The sequence below is a fragment of the Gossypium hirsutum genome, chromosome D02 (genome assembly GCF_007990345.1).
Source record: "Gossypium hirsutum isolate 1008001.06 chromosome D02, Gossypium_hirsutum_v2.1, whole genome shotgun sequence".
Classification (NCBI taxonomy): Eukaryota; Viridiplantae; Streptophyta; class Magnoliopsida; order Malvales; family Malvaceae; genus Gossypium; species Gossypium hirsutum.
The window spans coordinates 825,186-843,030 of NC_053438.1; the positions used below are offsets into that span (position 1 = coordinate 825,186).

Below are 17,845 nucleotides of genomic sequence, written 5' to 3' on the forward strand. Positions count from 1 at the left end.
TGAAATTGATATGTAGCCCATGATTGGAAAAATAGAAACATATTTTAATTTGTAAGAAACAATCGTATGATATACCTTACACAACAAGCTCTGATAGGAAGAACATCAGATTGATTTGGAACTATTTGAGAACAAGAAAAAGGGGAGCCCTCTAGTTATGGGGATTTGTACATTCTTACCAACAACAAAGAAGGCTTCCATTGTTCCTGTTATAGGCTAGCTTTGGTTCAACACAGGCCATTGAAGATGAAGGTTTGAGGACTTGAGATTTTAGCCTGCTAGAATGCTGGAATTTAGCTTCCTTGAGACTGAAATGATGTTTAAGATCCCTTGATTTGACAATGGAACTCACACCATTGACTCCAATGCTTGCGCCTTACAGGTCAGTCAGTGTTGATAATATCCAACTCTAAACTCGTCTCTCTGGTGGATTCCTCTGTCAAAATATCATCTGAAAGTTTCAGTGTTGCGTGAAAGAAATTTGGTGAAATTATCATGAAATTATGAGTGAGGTACTTCTACTAAAAAAATGAGTAAATTAGTCCTGTAGTAAGAAGATTAAAGAGCAAAGTAATCATCCTATTAATGGTCAGTTCTTCATTACTTTTGAAAAGTGTTTTTAAAAAGTGTTGTAAAAAAATAAGAAATGCTTTTAAAAAGTACTTTTGAAAAATTTGACTGTTTGGTATTACTGACAAAAAGTGTTTTTGGGAAATAAAAGGTCTATTGTAGAAATGATATTATAAAATAATAAATATATATTTAAATAATATTCAAATTAGTTAATATTATAATATTTTAGTAAAATTATAAAAAATAATTTATTATAACTTATTGTTAACATTTTAATATATAATATTAATTTTAAATATTTTTAAGTAATTAATATTAATTATTTATTAAATTTAATTAGAATATATAAAGTATATTTAAATATTTAAATATAATAATTAAATATTTATAATTAGATATTGACATAATTATATTATTTTAAAATTTATTTTTTATTTTTAATTAATGCTTTTAACACATTTATATTATTTTATTTTAAAATGTATTTGAATATATAACCCATATTAGATATTAACATAATATAGAAAACATAAATTTAACATATTAAAAAATTACATATATTTGGATTAAAGTTTTAAAAAGGGATAATATTTATATACTAAATATAAATACTAAAAATTTTGGAAGAAGACAAAGGTTAAAAATGTAAATAGAAGCCAAAAACACTTTTGGCAGATGGAGAAGTTAAAATTAAAAGTGCTCTTTATAAGTGAAATTTTTTCTGAAATGATGTCTGTTTTTTGTTACTTCTAAAAAAATTATTTTTATATATAAAAGTTCATCTGAAAAGCAATAAAGAATACAGTCTAAGAAAGAAGCTTTAAGTAACAGTAAAGACAATGTTGTCGTGGTCATCAAAGGTGGTAGGTTGGCTGGTGGGATCACCATAAAGAGTGGAGACATGATTATGGTTGGTCATCAACATGGATGTATTTATCAAACAATTTATTTATATTTAACACTTAATTTTTAATAATAGACAAAATAATTTTTTAAAGGGTAATTTACACTCAATGTCACTGAATTTTAAAAAAATTACAAAATGATAATTAAATTATTTAAAAGTTTTTATTTAAGTTAGTGATTTTTTTATAATTTTTTTAAGTTAAGTGACCAAAATATAAAGTTATTAATCATTTAGCGACATTGGGTGTAATATACCTTTTTCTTATTCAAATTCAGCAAAACAATAATCCAAATTCCTGTACCTTAAAAAAAGTCAAATTCATGTGTTAAATAATCGAACTAAATTGGATTGATTTTTAGATTTCCTCCTACAAACCTGAATAGACGAGGCTCACTTGACCCACGAGAATTGGCCCAATTCTAAAAATTAATAAAGAAGTTATCTATTTAAATATGAGAAATTAAGCTGGTTCAATTCTAAGAAGTTGTCTACCTAAATATGAGAAATTAAACTCGCCCAATTCTAAGAATTGATGAAGAAGTTGTCTACTTAAATATGAGAAATAAACTGGCTTGATTCTAAGAATTGATGAAGAAGTTGTCTACTTAAATATGAGAAATTAAACTGATAAGATTATGTAAAGGGAATATGTAATATGATAAGATTTGATTTTGTAATTTAAGAGATTATGTAAATCGCTTAATTGTATATATGCTTCGATCTCATCCTTAATTGTATATATGCTTCGATTTCATCCATCGATTTAATTCAATCTATATTGTTGATTTTAGGAAGTTCAATTATAAATAAAGAGTGTCCCCTCATGTTTCACATATGAGTGCATTATTTTTTTGGGACTATTCTATTCTTTTGATCAGATTGTGACACTAATGTTCTAGCCGCGTGACACTTACATACTTCATACTTGATCAATCAATACAGGTATTAAATTTGCCGTTTACTTTGTATATGTATAACATTGCATATTGGGTAAATGTTAAGGGATCAATTTTGACATTTAAGCCTAAATTTTTGTATCTCTAGCCGTTTCTACAAAGCAAAGAGCTTTCTCTTTTTTCCTTCCACAAATCCAATCCGGTGGCTGTCACCGCCACCCACGGCCGCCGTCAGTGTTCTCAGCTCAGCTTCCCAGACCTCCTCTATTCTCAAGTCCCCAAACTTTGCTCCGAAGCCAGACATAAGCTAGTGAAGCCGAACCACAAAACAGAAGCGAAAAAGTTCCGGTTCCTATCGCCGGCCGTCGCACCGGTCTGTAGTTTTCTTATCTTATGGCGATGTGTGTCGAAGACAGGATCAGTAATTTTCCTGATCATATTCGTTGTCATATTTTGTCATTCCTCCCCATTAAAGCAGCAGTTCGAACCTCTATTATTTCAACCAAGTGGAGATACCTCTTTGCTTCAATTTCTACCATTGAATTTGATCGTTATTTACTGCGTGGTTTGACCCACAGAAACGTTGACAGCTTCAAGAACTTTGTTGATAGGTTGTTGAAACTCCCCGATCAAGTAAGTTTAGATTGCTTTAGGCTACGTGATGGGATTTCATGCAATGATGGAGATCATGATTTTGATGTTTCTAGTTGGATATGTGCTGCACTGTGCCGTGGTGTTAAGGAAATCGATTTGGAACTACATAATCTTGGGGATGTTCCACCTGTTTTATTCACTTGCCACTCACTGGTGACACTGAGATTGGATGCAAGAGGTTGTAAGATTGAGGTCCCATCTCAGGTTTGTTTAGGGAATCTGAAGACTTTGCAGCTTATACACTGGGTACTTTTTCGGTGATGATTCCATTCATAGGTTAATTTCCAATTGCCATGTCTTAGAAGATTTGGCTTTCATTGAATGTTTTGTTGAGAATGCAAGGGAGCTCCATATCCAAATTCCTTCGCTTAAGAGCTTGGTTTTACATTTTATTGCGAGACAAGACCGAGATTTAAACTATGCGGTGGTGATTGATGTTCCAAATCTTGTTTATTTTCGATATAATGCGGCAATAGTTGAATGTTACAGTCATATGAAGTCCCTAGAAAAAGCCGATATTTGCATCTATGGCTTTCATTCCAATTTAAGCATTGATGCAACTCATCTTATTCAAGGAATTTGCAATGTCCGGTATCTAAGTTTAAACATTCATGAAGTGGTTAGTAAACTTAGTATGTGTGTTTATTTTCCCTTTTAACGTTATATGGTATGACATTATATAATAGTTCCAAGTTTTTGTGTGTGCAGATTTCCGGAACAAGTCGACTTCCTATATTTCACAACCTTATCGAATTCAAATTTTGTGGGAGAGAAACTTCGCTTGTGCAGTTTCTACATTGTGCGCCTAATCTAAAGACCCTTATCATCAAATTTCTGGTATGATGTTTTTGTCTAAGTACATGTGATTTATAAATTAAAAAAAATTGAAAGCATGTTTGAGATCACCTAAATTCACGGTACAAACCAAATAAATTTTCTTATTTTTTTCATGAGTTTAGGATTTTGAGAGAACTCGATGGAAAGCTTTAAGTATAGAAGTTCCTTCGTGTTTGTCCTTTCACCTTAAGGAGATTGAATTTTCATGCTTTGACACACATATGATTGAAATGGTTAATTATTTCTTGGATAATGCAATGGTTCTGGAAAAGCTCATAATAAGTATGGATCTCTTGACTTTGATACAGAAAGCAGAAGCAGCAACCAATTATTGAAGTTACTAAAGAGTTCAAATAAATGTCTGATTGAGATTTTGTAGTATCGAAATTATCAGATTATTGTGAAATGCAAATTCAGTTTTGAGTCAAAAGATTTTAATTTAATAGGAGTTTGGATTTTTTTATTATTCCCAATAAGTTAAATAAAAGTTTCAAATAGTTCAATGATTAAAAGAATACTTTTGAATAGTTCAAATACCATTTTAGAACTTTTCAAAATTTAATAACTAAAATGTATAGTGACTTTGGATGTAATTTATACAAAACCAAATCGGGTACCAATAAGTTCTAACCATAACATAAAATAGTATCAAGAGGCCCTTCTATTGTAAGGTAACATCGACAAGAGGCTGAAAATCCTTGCCAAAAATTGAACTGATTGAGGTATTGGCCCAAAGATAAAAGGTTGAATCGATTAACCCGTGAACTGAAACAACTAATCAAGCTTAGAAAAATCGGTGAACTAGTTGAATTGTTTTTCTCTATTTTTTAAATAATTTATTTTTTTATTTTTTGAATTTTTAATAAATTTTAAATATATATAAATTAATATATATATGGAGGTACTTAAATTTGACAATTTGTATATATTTGGTAGTTAACTTTTTTTTTTAACCTAACTTATATCTAAACTTGAAAAGCCATAACATTGTTAAAATACATTGATGACCAATAACATGATAATATATGATATTATCATATTTTAACACGTGACAAAAATAAAATATTTAAAATTTATAAATAAAAAATTACCACGTATCAAAATATATGAAACTACACTACCACATGTCCTAATGATATTGGTCATTAGTATCACGTAATAAAGTACTCAAAAATAAATTTAATTAAAAAAATAGAAACCCAGCAAGCAGCATACGCTGGGATCTATTGCTAGTAATAATTAAACAACCATTTCACAATACCATCTCTGTTTTGTTTCTTGCATGCTTGTTCGTTGACTTGCTTTCTTGACTACTGGGAACCAGGAATGACCGAAGCCATAGAGGTGGCTTTGTCCAAGGCTATCTCTATCATCGAACACCTCTCCAATCCAGTTGATACTTTAAAGTTTTAGTCATCCTTGATGAAACCAATGCTGGTAAGTTCCTAAAATTTTGTTCTTGTTTTTCCCTTGTCAGAAAATCTTTTGTTCAAAAGCCATGTTCTTTTCCAAAAAGTAGATTAATTGTATGTTTCTGTACCTTATATGCATAATCTTTGCTTTGTCTTTTGTTTCAGTTTTGTGGGGGCAACAAATTATTATTAGCTTGTATTCAGCTTTTTGAAGAACCTGAGAAGTTGACTTAGGAACTAATATGGACTGGTTGAACCAACAAATGGTTGAAATGGAATTTTTATTTTGAAAACTTTGGTCAAAACCTTACTAGTTCAAACAGTTGTTTTAGGTTCTGTAAACTGATTCGTTGTTCGATTTGTATCCGAAAATCTGCCTATTCTTATAATGTCTCGTTATAGTTTTAGTCCAATGAACATATAGTTGATAAATCTTTTGTTTTTATACCATGTTTAAGCACAAACGTTGCTGACATGGATCACGTTTTTGTTTGAAGTTGTTTGAGATTAGAGCAACAAAGATATCACTGCACAAATAATTTCTGCTAACATTTCTGGTGGTATGGTTCTTGCTTCCGCTTACTCACACGAGCTTCCTTGTTATGGACTTGAAGTCGGTCTTACAAACTATGCTGCAGGTGATGTTACTTATTTCACCTGGATTGTGCATTGATAAATCAGTTTCGTGTCATATGGCTTCTTCTTTTTTGGTATATTTGGCCAGCTTATTGCACTGGATTACTTTTGGGAAACCGTGTCCTTAACTTACTTGAAATGGACGATGAATATCGAGGCAGACTGGAGGTATTATACATATACGATCATGCTACCGTATATCTGGTTTATTTCGCATAGTTTCTTTATTGAAGGTTTGTATATTTCTAGGCCACCGGAGAGGATTTCTCGGTTGAACCAACTGACACAAGGAGGCCTTTTCGAGCTGTCCTCGATGTTGGACTGATCAGGACAGCAACTGGAAACCATGTTTTTGATGCACTAAAGGTATCATAAAAATCGAATTGCAAGTTTACCTGTTTTAGGTAAGGCTGTTGGGTGTTGGCTTATTGGTGTGATTCAGAGTGATCATTTCATTTCATTTTTGTTGCGAACTGTTCACTTTTGTAACATGATCGTTGTTAGTTTGTACCGTTTTCCATTAGTATTTCGGCGTGTAGCTTTCCTTTGAGTTACCCTTTTCTTTTTAAGCTTGGATGGGGCTAAGGAGACCACTTCATAGCTGAAATATTTATGCATGCCTTTTAAGCATTCAATTTTCAATTTTCGATTTTGGCCTAGAGTTCAATCGTTATTGTTAGTTTGTACTGTTTCCCACTAGTATTTCCGTGTATAGCTTTCCTTTGAGTTACCCTTTTCCTTGTATGCTTGGATCGGGCTAAGGAGACCACTTCATAGCTGAAATATTTATGCGTGCGATCAACTTGAAGAAGCTGACGTATGAGGAAAGGAAAGCTAAGTTGATTGAACGATTACACACACTTAATGCCGCTGCCGGTGCGGATTCCGAAGACGAGGATTGAATGTAGGATGCTGATTTCAAAAATACTGAACTTGTTTACCTGCTTTTAGTCAAATCAGGGGTGGTGGTGATGTTCCATTATCTTCAAACATCAGTTCATCACAGAGAGGCTAAATTCCTGTATTCTAACAGGTTAAATCCCAAAGTTCTCAAACCTTCATCTTCAATGGCCTGTCTTGAATCAAAGTTAGTTGCCTGTAACAGGAACAATGGAAGTCTTCTTTGATGCTTATAAGAATGTACAAATCTCCATAGCTTGATGTTCCTTTTCTCTAATAGCTTCTTCTGTAATGTATATCACTTCAAACATATGTGTATCTCCTTGAATTGAAATGATAAACAAGAAGAAACTTCTCTTGGTAAAGCCTTCAATCGAGTTTACGCAACAGCCTAAGCTCATGTGCGAAAAGAAGAGAAATGTTATACGGTTTGTAATATGAATTTTGATGATCTCGAACATGTTTTTCATTTCTTTTTAAGTTTATCGTAATTGTAAATATAATCGACACTAAACTAACTAATTGCTTGTAACGAATACGAATACTTGAATCAAACTTTATACAGATCGATAATAAGTATCTTCAGATTAAGCACAGATATCATGTCTTGTTCATTTCCTCTGGAGATGATGGGGCTTACATACTTCTTACTTGATCAGTCAAGAAAAGACATGAAAGAATAGTACAGGTATTAAATATGAGATTTACTTTGTATATGTATTATATTGCAGATTGGGTAAAAGTTAAGGGACCAATTTTGATATTAACCTTAAATCTTATATAAAGGTATGGAAATACGAAATTACTTGTCTCTTTCCACATTTAACACTAATTTTTTGCATCAACAGCCTAAGCTCATGTGCGAAAAGAAGAGAAATGTTATACGGTTTGTAATATGAATTTTGATGATCTCGAACATGTTTTTCATTTCTTTTTAAGTTTATCGTAATTGTAAATATAATCGACACTAAACTAACTAATTGCTTGTAACGAATACGAATACTTGAATCAAACTTTATACAGATCGATAATAAGTATCTTCAGATTAAGCACAGATATCATGTCTTGTTCATTTCCTCTGGAGATGATGGGGCTTACATACTTCTTACTTGATCAGTCAAGAAAAGACATGAAAGAATAGTACAGGTATTAAATATGAGATTTACTTTGTATATGTATTATATTGCAGATTGGGTAAAAGTTAAGGGACCAATTTTGATATTAACCTTAAATCTTATATAAAGGTATGGAAATACGAAATTACTTGTCTCTTTCCACATTTAACACTAATTTTTTGCATCACTAGCCTTTCTACGAAAGCAGAGACATTTCTCTTTCTTCACCGCCACTCACGGCCGCCGTCAGCGTTCTCAGCTCGGCTTCCCAGACCTCCTCTATACTCAAGTCTTCAAAGTTTGCTCCGAACCCAGACATAAGCTAGTGAAGCCGAACCACAAAACAAAAGCGAAAAACACTCCGGTTCCTATCGCCGGCCGTCGAACAGGTCTGTAGTTTTCTTATCTTATGGCGATGTGTGTGGAAGACAGGATCAGTAGTTTCCCTGATCATATTCTTTGTCATATTTTGTCATTCCTTCCCATCGAAGAAGCAGTTCGAACCTCTATTATTTCAACCAAGTGGAGATACCTCTTTGCTTCAATTTCTACCATTAAATTTGATGGTTATTTAATTAGTGGTTTGACTGAAAGAAATCTTGACAGTTTCAAGAACTTTGTTGATAGGTTATTGAAATTCCCCGATCAGGTAAGTTTAGATTGCTTTAGGCTAAATGATATTATTTCATGGAATGATGAAGATCATAATTTTGATGTTTCTGATTGGATATGTGCTGCACTGTGCCGTGGTGTTAAGGAAATTGATTTGGACTTAGAGAATCTTGGGGATATTTTACCAGCTCTTTTATTCACTTGCCACTCACTGGTGACGCTGAAATTGGTTGCAGTAGGTTCTGAGATTAAGGTCCCATCTGACGTTTGTTTAGGGAATCTGAAGACTTTGCAGCTTATAAACTCGGAATTTGTAGGTGATTCCATTCATAGGTTAATTTCGAATTGCCATGTCTTAGAAGATTTGGCTTTTATTAATTGTGATTTTGAATATTTGCGTGAGGAGGTCAATATCCAAAGTCCTTCGCTTAAGAGATTGGTTTTAGTTTTTGATCTTGTAGAATTCGAAAATATAGATTATGTGGTGGTGATTAATGCTCCAAATCTTGTTTATTTTCAATATACTGATACAGTAGTTAAAGGCTATACTTTGACTAACATGAAGTGTCTAGAAAAAGCCCATATTAACATCTGGGAAAGTGATTCCATTGATTGTGAAACAAGTGCAACTCATCTTATTCAAGGACTTCGCAATGTGCGGTCTCTAAGTTTAACCACTGATGAAGCGGTTAGTAAACTTAGCATTCATGTGTGATTTTCCTTCTAACGTTATACAATTTAACATTATATAATAGCTCCAAGTTTTTGTCTGTGCAGATTTTCCTAACAAATCGACTTCCTATATTTCACAACCTTATTGAATTCGAATATGATAGTCATGGTTTTGATGGGATAGAAACTTGGCTTGTGGAGTTTCTACATTGTGCGCCTAATCTAGAGACACTTACCCTCAATTTTCCGGTATGAAGTCTGTGTCTAAGTTCATGTGTATTCGTTGCAGTTGATTGTTTTAGTGTCAGTTACATCCACAGTTATGATAAAGTTAAAAGAAATCGAAAGCATGTTCGAGATCACCTAAATTCATGGTACAAACCAAATAACTTTTCTTCTTTTTTCATGAGTTTAGGATGTTGCAGGAACTCGACGGAAGGCTTTACCTATAGAAGTTCCTTCTTGTTTGTCATTTCATCTAAAGGAGATTGAAATTTCATGCTTTGAGACACATATAATTGAAATGGTTAGTTATTTCTTGGATAATGCAATGGTTTTGGAAAATCTCATAATCAAAATGAAGGGCATGACTGTGACAGAAAACGAAAGTCATCAACCAATTATTGCAGTTACTAAAGAGTTCAAAGAAATGTCTAATTGTGATTTTGTAGTACTGTTTTATATTATGGTTAGAACTTATCAGTGTCTGGCTTGGTTTTGTATAGATGTGTTGTTTGTAATATATATTTCACTGTTAATATCCGATACATTCACTAATCGCAATAGACTATACCTGATGGTTGGTTTATATGTATGTGTGTATGTATACTTGTGTATATAATGTATTTTAGCCGAAAGTAGCCTTTGAAATTGATATGTAGCCCCATGATTGGCAAAATAGAAACATATTTTAATTTGTAAGAAACAATCGTATGATATGCGTTACGCAACAAGCTCTGACAGGAAGAATATCAGATTGATTTGGAGCTATTTTAGAACAAGAAAAAGGGGAGCACTCTAGTTATGTGGATTTGTACATTCTTACCAACAGCAAAGAAGGCTTCCATTGTTCCTGTTATAGGCTAGCTTTGGTTCAACACGGGCCATTGAAGATGAAGGTTTGAGACCTTGAGATTTTAGCCTGCTAGAATACAGGAATTTAGCTTTCCTAGGACTGAAATGATGTTTAAATGATGCTTGCGCCTTACAGGTCAGTCAGTGTTGAACATTTTTTGAAGGCTTTTGAATGGTCAGATTCTTGTGAAATGCAAATTCGGTTGAGTCAAAATATTTTAATTTAATGGGGGTTTGGATTTTTTTTTTTTTTGCATCTATGTGGCTGAAAATTATAAATTTTATAATCTAATCCATCTTTCTTCTCTTATTTGCTAGCAACTTTTGATGTATATATGGTGTTCTTGTGATTGAATGTCACAAATATGCTAGCAACTTGTGATTTTATAAAAAAAATTAAATAATTTAATGATTATTTTATAATTTTTAAAAATTTAATGATTAAAATGTATATTTACTAAAAATTTAGTAAGCTGGGATGTAGTTAAAACCAAATGAGGTACCAATAAGTTTTAACCATATCATAAAATAGTACCAAGAAACCCCTTCAGTGTAACATAACACCAGTGTAACATAACATCGACAAGAGGCTGAAGATCTGCCAATCAAATTTTGCTCTAATACGCTCCCATAATATTCACAGCATAATGACGGAAATTTCTTGGTAGAAGTATCATCAAGGCCTTTTTACTAAGAGTTAAATTGTATTTTCTTCTTTTATTTAAAAAATAAGTAAATTAATCTTGTTATATTAGATCAAAAAGCATATTGGTTATTTTGTTAAAAATATCATCCCTTTGCTGACGACTTAAAAGAATCAATTTTTAATGGTAGGAATGAATGATAAATGAAAATTTAATAAAAAGACCAATTTACTTTTTAATTTAACATGTAAGAACAAATTTACTTATTTTTTAAGTAAAGGGTCAAAATATAATCTAACTCTTGGTAAAAACGCCTTGATAATACTTTTCCCAAATTAATTTTGAGATGATATTTTGACAGAAGAATGCACCAGAAGTCCAGAGATGAAGATGAGAGTTGATATTATCAACACTGACAGACCTGTAAGGCGCAAGCTTTGGTGTCAATGGTGTGAGTTCTATAGTCAAATTAAGGGATCTTCAAACATGATTTCATTCCTAGAGAATCTAAATTCCAGTATTCTGGCAGGCTAAAATCTAAAGTTCTCAAACCTTCATTTCCAATGGCCTGTGCTGAATCAAAGCTAGCCTACAACAGGAACACTGGAAGCGTAGTCTTTCTTTTGGTTACAATACATATATATATTTATGCATATAATTTTATTTGAATTACTTGGTAACTGCAATAATTGTTTGCAGACTTTCCATTACCGTCTCCCAGACAGGGTTCACATCCTTATCATGAGCTTTTCCAGTACCATTGCATTATCAAAGAAATAAGTAATCATTTCAAACAAACAAGAAGGAACTTGTATAGGTAAAACCTTCCATGGAGTTTCCACACCATCCTAAACTCATGAAAAAAGTGATTTGGTTTGTACCATGAAGTAAAGGTGATCTCGAACATGCTTTTGGTTTCTTCTAAGTGTGAGGGTAAGTGTCATAGCAAGTAAATGAAAGAGCTGGTGAAGTGAGAACATCCCCAATATTAGCTAAATGTAAATCACTTTCCTTAACATCTTGGCACAAGGCAGTCATTCCAAGAAATCCCATCACTCAGCCTAAGTCAATCTGAACTTACCTGATTGGGGGATTTCAATAACCTATCAACAAAGTTGTTGAAGCTGCTAACATTTCTGTCAGTCAAACTTCAATGCGTTGCTATCATATTCCTTATTGCAGGAGGTGGAGCAGGATCAATATGGTCGCATTACAACATGTAAGATGAATGATTTAGTTCATGATCTTGCAAATCCATTTCTCATATTAGACAAGAAAATGTTGTTAATGGGGTGAGATTGTGGCACTCTTTGTTCTTCGAGTCTAGCTCCATCCGTGCTGTAAGGGACTTCAAAAGCTTACGAGTTCTTATTTTTTGTGAGTCTCCTTGTCACTCTCTATTGGCAGGCTAAAGCATTTAAGGTACTTTGAGATTTCAAGAACTTACATATGTAGATTACCAAAGTCATCGGGCAGCTCTACCATTTGCAGACATTCAAGATTATTTGGTTATCAAGGGTGCTTGCCTCAAGGGACGGAACTACTTCTTCCAGTTACTAACCAATTTGGTCTGTTCTGCTTGAACTATGTAAGGTGACATCCAATCATCCATGTCGTAATAAACTGACCAACCTGTGAAGCACAAGCATTGGTGGTGTGAGTTCCATAGTCAAATCAGGGGTGGTGATGTCCCAGTAGCTTCAAACATCAATTCATCACAGAGAGGCTAAATTTCAGTATTCTAAGAGGCTAAATCCCAAAGTTCTCAAACCTTCATTTTCAATCGCCTGCCTTAAACCAAAGTTAGTAGTAGCCCTTAACAGGAACAATGGAAGCCTTCTTTGCTGCTTATAAGAATGTACAAATCTCCATAGCTTGATGTTCCTTTTCTCTTACAGCTTCTTGTGTAATGTATATAATATCAAACATATGTGCATCTCCTTGAATTGAAATGATAAACAAGAAGAAACTTCTCTTGGTAAACCCTTCAATATAGTTTTCCCAACAGCCCAAGCTCATGAGAAAAAAGAAGAAAAATGTTATCTGGTTTGTAACATGGATTTAGGTGATCTCGAACAGGTTTCCATTTCTTTTTAAGTTTATCCTAATTGTGAATATAACTGACACTAAGCCAATCAATGGATCGCTGATAAGTATATTTAGATTAGGCACACATATCATGTCTTGTTCATTTCTTCTGGAGATGATGGGGCTTACATACTTCATACTTGATCAATCAAGAAAAGACATGAAAGAATAGTACAGGTATTAAATATGACATTTACTTTGTATATGTATTATATTGCACATTGGATAAAAGTTAAGGGACCATTTTTGATATTAACCTTAAATTTTATATAAAGGTACGGGAAAACGAAAATAGTCATCTCTTTTCACATTTAACACTAAATTTTTGTATCCCTAGCTGCTTCTACGAAAGCATTCTTCACAGCCACTCACGACGGTCGTCAGCTTTCGCAGCTCAGCTTCCCGGACCTCCTCTATACCCAAGTCTTCAAAGTTTGCTCAGAAGCCAGACATAAGCTAGTGAAGCTGAACCTAAAAACAAAAGGGAAAAACAATCCGGTTCCTATCGCCGGCCGTCGGACAGGTCTGTAGTTTTCTTACCTTATGGCGATGTGTGTGGAAGACAGGATAAGTAGTTTTCCGGATCATATTCTTTTTCATATTTTGTCTTTCCTTCCCATTAAAGATGCAGTTCGAACCTCTATTATTTCTACCAAGTGGAGATACCTCTTTGCTTCAATTTCCACCATTAAATTTGATGGTTCTTTAATGAGTGGTTTGACTGACAGAAATGTTGACAGCTTCAAGAACTTTGTTGATAGGTTATTGAAATTCCCCGATCAGGTAAGTTTAGATTGCTTTAGGCTAAATGATAATGTTTCATGGAATGATAAAGAGCATGATTTTGATGTTTCTGGCTGGATATGTGCTGCATTGTGCCGTGGTGTTAAGGAAATTGATTTGGACTTAAAGAATCTTGGGGATACTTTACCAGCTCTTTTATTCACTTGCCACTCACTGGTGACACTGAAATTGGATGCAGTAGATTCTGAGATTAAGGTCCCATCTGACGTTTGTTTAGGGAATCTGAAGACTTTGCAGCTTAGAAACTCGGTACTTTTCGGTGATTCCATTCATAGGTTAATTTCCAATTGCCATGTCTTAGAAGATTTGGCTTTTATTGAATGTGGTTTTGATATAAGTGAGGTCAATATCCAGAGTCCTTCGCTTAAGAGATTGGTTTTAGAGTTTGATGTGACAGAAGGCAGATATTTCAATTATGTGGTGGTGATTAATGCTCCCATTCTTGTTTATTTTCAATATCATGCCGCAGTAGCTGCAAGTTATACTTTGAGTACCATGAAGTCCCTAGAAAAAGCCGATATTAGCATCTATCAGTTTGATTCCATTAATAGTGAAACAAGTGCAACTCATCTTATTCAAGGAATTTGCAATGTGCGGTCTCTAAGTTTAACCACTGATGCAGCGGTTAGTAAACTTAGTATTCATGTGTGATTTTCCTTCTAACATTATACAATTTAACATTATATAATAGCTCCAAGTTTTTGTCTGTGCAGATTTTCCTAACTAGTGGACTTCCTATATTTCACAACCTTATTGAATTCAAATATCTTGGTGTTGGTTTTAATGGGAGAGAAACTTGGCTTGTGGAGTTTCTACATTGTGTGCCTAATCTAAAGACACTTACCCTCAATTTTCCGGTATGAAATCTTTGTCTAAGTACGTGTATTCGTTGCAACTGATTGTTTTAGTGTCAGTTACATCCACAATTACAATAAACTTAAAAAAAATCGAAAGCATGTTCGAGATCACCTAAATTCATGGTACAAACCAAATAACTTTTCTTCTTTTTTCATGAGTTTAGGATGATGCGGGAACCCGATGGAAGGCTTTACGTATGAAAGTTCCTTCTTGTTTGTCATTTCACCTCAAGGAGATTGAAATTTCATACTTTGACCCACGTATGATTGAAATGGTTAGTTATTTCTTGGATAATGCAATGGTTCTGGAAAAGCTCAAAATAAGTACGGCTGCCCTGACTTGGAGTCAGAAATGGGGAGCCCAAATCAAATTATTGCAGTTACTAAAGCGTTCAAAGAAATCACTAATTGTGATTTTGTAGTCATGTTTTATATTATGGTTAGAACTTATCAGTGTCTGGTTTGGTTTTGTATAGATGTCTTGTTTGTGACATATATTTCACTAATGGCCATATAGTATATCTGATGGTTGGTTTATATGCATGTGTGTATGTATATTTATGTAGCTTTTGAAATTGATATCTTAACCATTGAGGAACCGGATAGTTAACTTTGTTTTTCAAGCTTTTGTATACAACTTCTCCAAACGAGTCTCGATCCAGTGATTGCATGTCATAACCTTGTTGAATTGTAATTTCATAATAAGGGTGCTGATTGGAGAGGAACTTGGCTTGTGGAGTTTCTACATTGCGATCTGGTATGAAGTCTTGTTTAAGTATTTGTATTCGTTGCAATTTACATTCACAAAAAAAGAAAAAATAAAAGAAATCGAAAATATGTTCACAAACCAGATAACATTTCTCTTCTTGTTTTCCATCGAGTTTAGGCTGTCACGAAAACCAGATTACTTGCCTCTGCATGTCAAGTTCTGTGGTCATCTGTAAGTGTCCTAATTTGATCTCCATTCCAATATATGGCATATCAGAAAATCTATTGTTCAAAAGCCATATTCTTTTCCAAAAGTACATTAACTGAATGTTTCTTTTCGAATCATTTCTTACCCGCATGTGATTTTATGATAAACAAAGTGAAACATCACTGCATGCGATTTCCATTTATGCATGGTTTAACAAATGTTCCGATTTCTGGAACTACTTGTTCCAGTGACTAACCAATTTGGTCTGTGCTGAGACTCGGCATAGGGTGTCATCCATGTCGTAATAAACTGATCAACCTGTGAAACACAAGCATTGGTGGTGTGAATTCTATAGTCAAATCAAGGGTGGTGATGTCCCATTGTCTTGAAACATCAGTTCATCACAGAGAGGCTTAATTCCAGTATTATAACAGGCTAAATCCCAAAGTTCTCAAACCTTATCTTTAATGGCCTGTCTTGAACCAAAGTAAGAATGAAAGTACAAATCTCCATAGCTTGATGTTCCTTTCACAGCTTCTTGTGTAATGTATATCATTTCAAGCATACGTGTATCTCCTTGAATTGAGATGATAAACAAGAAGAAACTTCTCATGGTAAAGCCTTCAATCGAGTTTTCCTAACAGCCTACACTCATGAGAAAAAACAAGAGAAATGTTATCTGATTTGTAACTTGGATTTAGGTGATATCTAACATGGTTTTCTTTTCTTTTTAAGTTTATTGTAATTGTAAATGCAACTGGCACTAAAACAATCAATTGCTTGCAACGAATACGAGTACTTAAACAAAACTTAATACTAGACCGACGATAAGTGTCTTTAGATTAGACACATTATAATCTTGTTCATTTCTTTTGGAGCGGCTTATGTCACGGGCCAAGGTGCAAAGTTTGTGATTATTGCATAAAATGCGTCTTATGGAGGTCAATCTATTGGATAGGGTTTAAAATTGTTACAATTTAGCCATTTGTAGATATACTACGGCCCTCTCAAAAATATAAGTAGGTCACCCAAGATTTAAGATTTTTGTAATTTTCACTTTTGTGAATATACTATAGCCCTCTAAAAATATAAGTAGGCCCCATTTAAAAATTATTCTTGATAAAAATAAAAGGAAAATCTTCTTAAATAAGTTAAATTATTCATGATAACTTTTAAATAATATTTTTGTTAAATAATAATTTAATATTTATTTAATGTTGTACTTAAAATAATATTATGTTATAAGTAATATGATAATAATATATATAAAGAAAAAAAAAGATGAATATATTTTTATCATCTTTTTTCTTCATATTCGTGCCTATTTCCCCATCGTTTTCTTCCAAAATTTAAGTATAAGCTATGTTTTTCTTCAAATTTTTCATAGATTTTGAATATTTAAACCTTGTTATATATATATATATGTACCAATAGTTTTTTATTTTATTTTATCAAGTGTATTAAAAGTTGCCATTAAAGGATATTGATAGAAGGTTATAGAATTAAGTGAAATATGTATGTTTTTAGATAAAAAATAATTAAGAGACGATTTCTAACTTGTTAGAAGTGTAAAAACGAAACAAAAATAGCTAGATGATGTTATAGTAAGTTTCGGCCAAAGTAAAGGGGAGAAAGAAAACCTTAGCTACTTTGTTGTTTAAAATTATATCAAATGATATCTTGTGAAACAATGAATATTCTGGTGAAAACGAAATAAAAAATGGTTAACTGAGTCGAAAATTATATGAATTTCGAATCAAGAAACTTAAGATGTCAACTTGATAAACCATGTATATTCAAGCTTGTCATCAGTAGTTAATTACTATATCTAACTATATTAGTTTTATTTTTATGAATTTTGAATGATTTAATTAGTATTTAAAAGATTATGTTTCGAATTGAAAACTATGGTTTCAATTATAAAACTAGTAAATTCTTGATTTTAATTTTAATTTGAATTTGAATATTACGATTTCGAATGATTCGAAGCTTTGCCCCTGTAGCTGATCTTTGAAAAATGAAATTAATAGCCTAATGATTTAAACAAAAATTTTATAACTTAAATGACAACTTTTGAATAAATTAGGGATCATTTTGTAATTTTTTAAAATTAAATGACTAGATATTAATTTATTAATAACTTAATGCCCTTGGTGTAATTTACCTAAAAGAAACTAAAAAGGGAAAATAAACAGCAAAACAAATGTACGGGACAGCAAAATATCCCCCACCAAAAATAAGAACAGAT

General features: G+C 32.8%; 3 protein-coding genes and 1 pseudogene across 5 annotated transcripts; all 4 read left to right on the forward strand.

Annotated features, from left to right (window-relative positions):
• The first annotated feature begins 1,704 nt into the window (after positions 1–1,704).
• LOC107960648 (putative F-box/FBD/LRR-repeat protein At3g59240) lies at positions 1,705–5,304 on the forward strand (annotated as a pseudogene).
• LOC107960640 (60S ribosomal protein L5) lies at positions 5,299–7,176 on the forward strand. Its single transcript, XM_016896952.2, has 4 exons — positions 5,299–5,304; positions 5,791–5,917; positions 6,004–6,083; positions 6,165–7,176. Exons 1-4 carry the CDS (start codon positions 5,299–5,301, stop codon positions 6,288–6,290), a joined length of 339 nt encoding a protein of 112 aa, XP_016752441.2. The 3' UTR covers positions 6,291–7,176.
• An 899-nt stretch (positions 7,177–8,075) lies between these two features.
• On the forward strand, positions 8,076–10,692 carry LOC107903108 (F-box protein At4g22280). The gene is made up of 3 exons (XM_016829160.2): positions 8,076–9,230; positions 9,320–9,463; positions 9,630–10,692. The coding sequence occupies exons 1-3, from the start codon at positions 8,340–8,342 to the stop codon at positions 10,053–10,055; spliced, it is 1,461 nt and encodes a 486-aa protein (XP_016684649.1). The 5' UTR covers positions 8,076–8,339; the 3' UTR covers positions 10,056–10,692.
• A 2,572-nt stretch (positions 10,693–13,264) lies between these two features.
• LOC107903129 (F-box/LRR-repeat protein At3g59190) lies at positions 13,265–16,324 on the forward strand. Of its 3 annotated transcripts, XM_016829185.2 has the most exons (6): positions 13,265–14,448; positions 14,538–14,681; positions 14,846–14,956; positions 15,388–15,438; positions 15,568–15,621; positions 15,884–16,324. In XM_016829185.2, exons 1-6 carry the CDS (start codon positions 13,564–13,566, stop codon positions 15,908–15,910), a joined length of 1,272 nt encoding a protein of 423 aa, XP_016684674.1. In that variant the 5' UTR covers positions 13,265–13,563; the 3' UTR covers positions 15,911–16,324. The 3 variants fall into 3 exon arrangements, with proteins under 3 accessions (XP_016684674.1, XP_016684681.1, XP_016684667.1); XM_016829192.2 differs by lacking the exons at positions 15,388–15,438; positions 15,568–15,621; positions 15,884–16,324 and having other exon boundaries at positions 13,265–13,803; positions 13,912–14,448; positions 14,846–15,279; XM_016829178.2 differs by having other exon boundaries at positions 14,846–16,324.
• Positions 16,325–17,845: the final 1,521 nt, after the last annotated feature.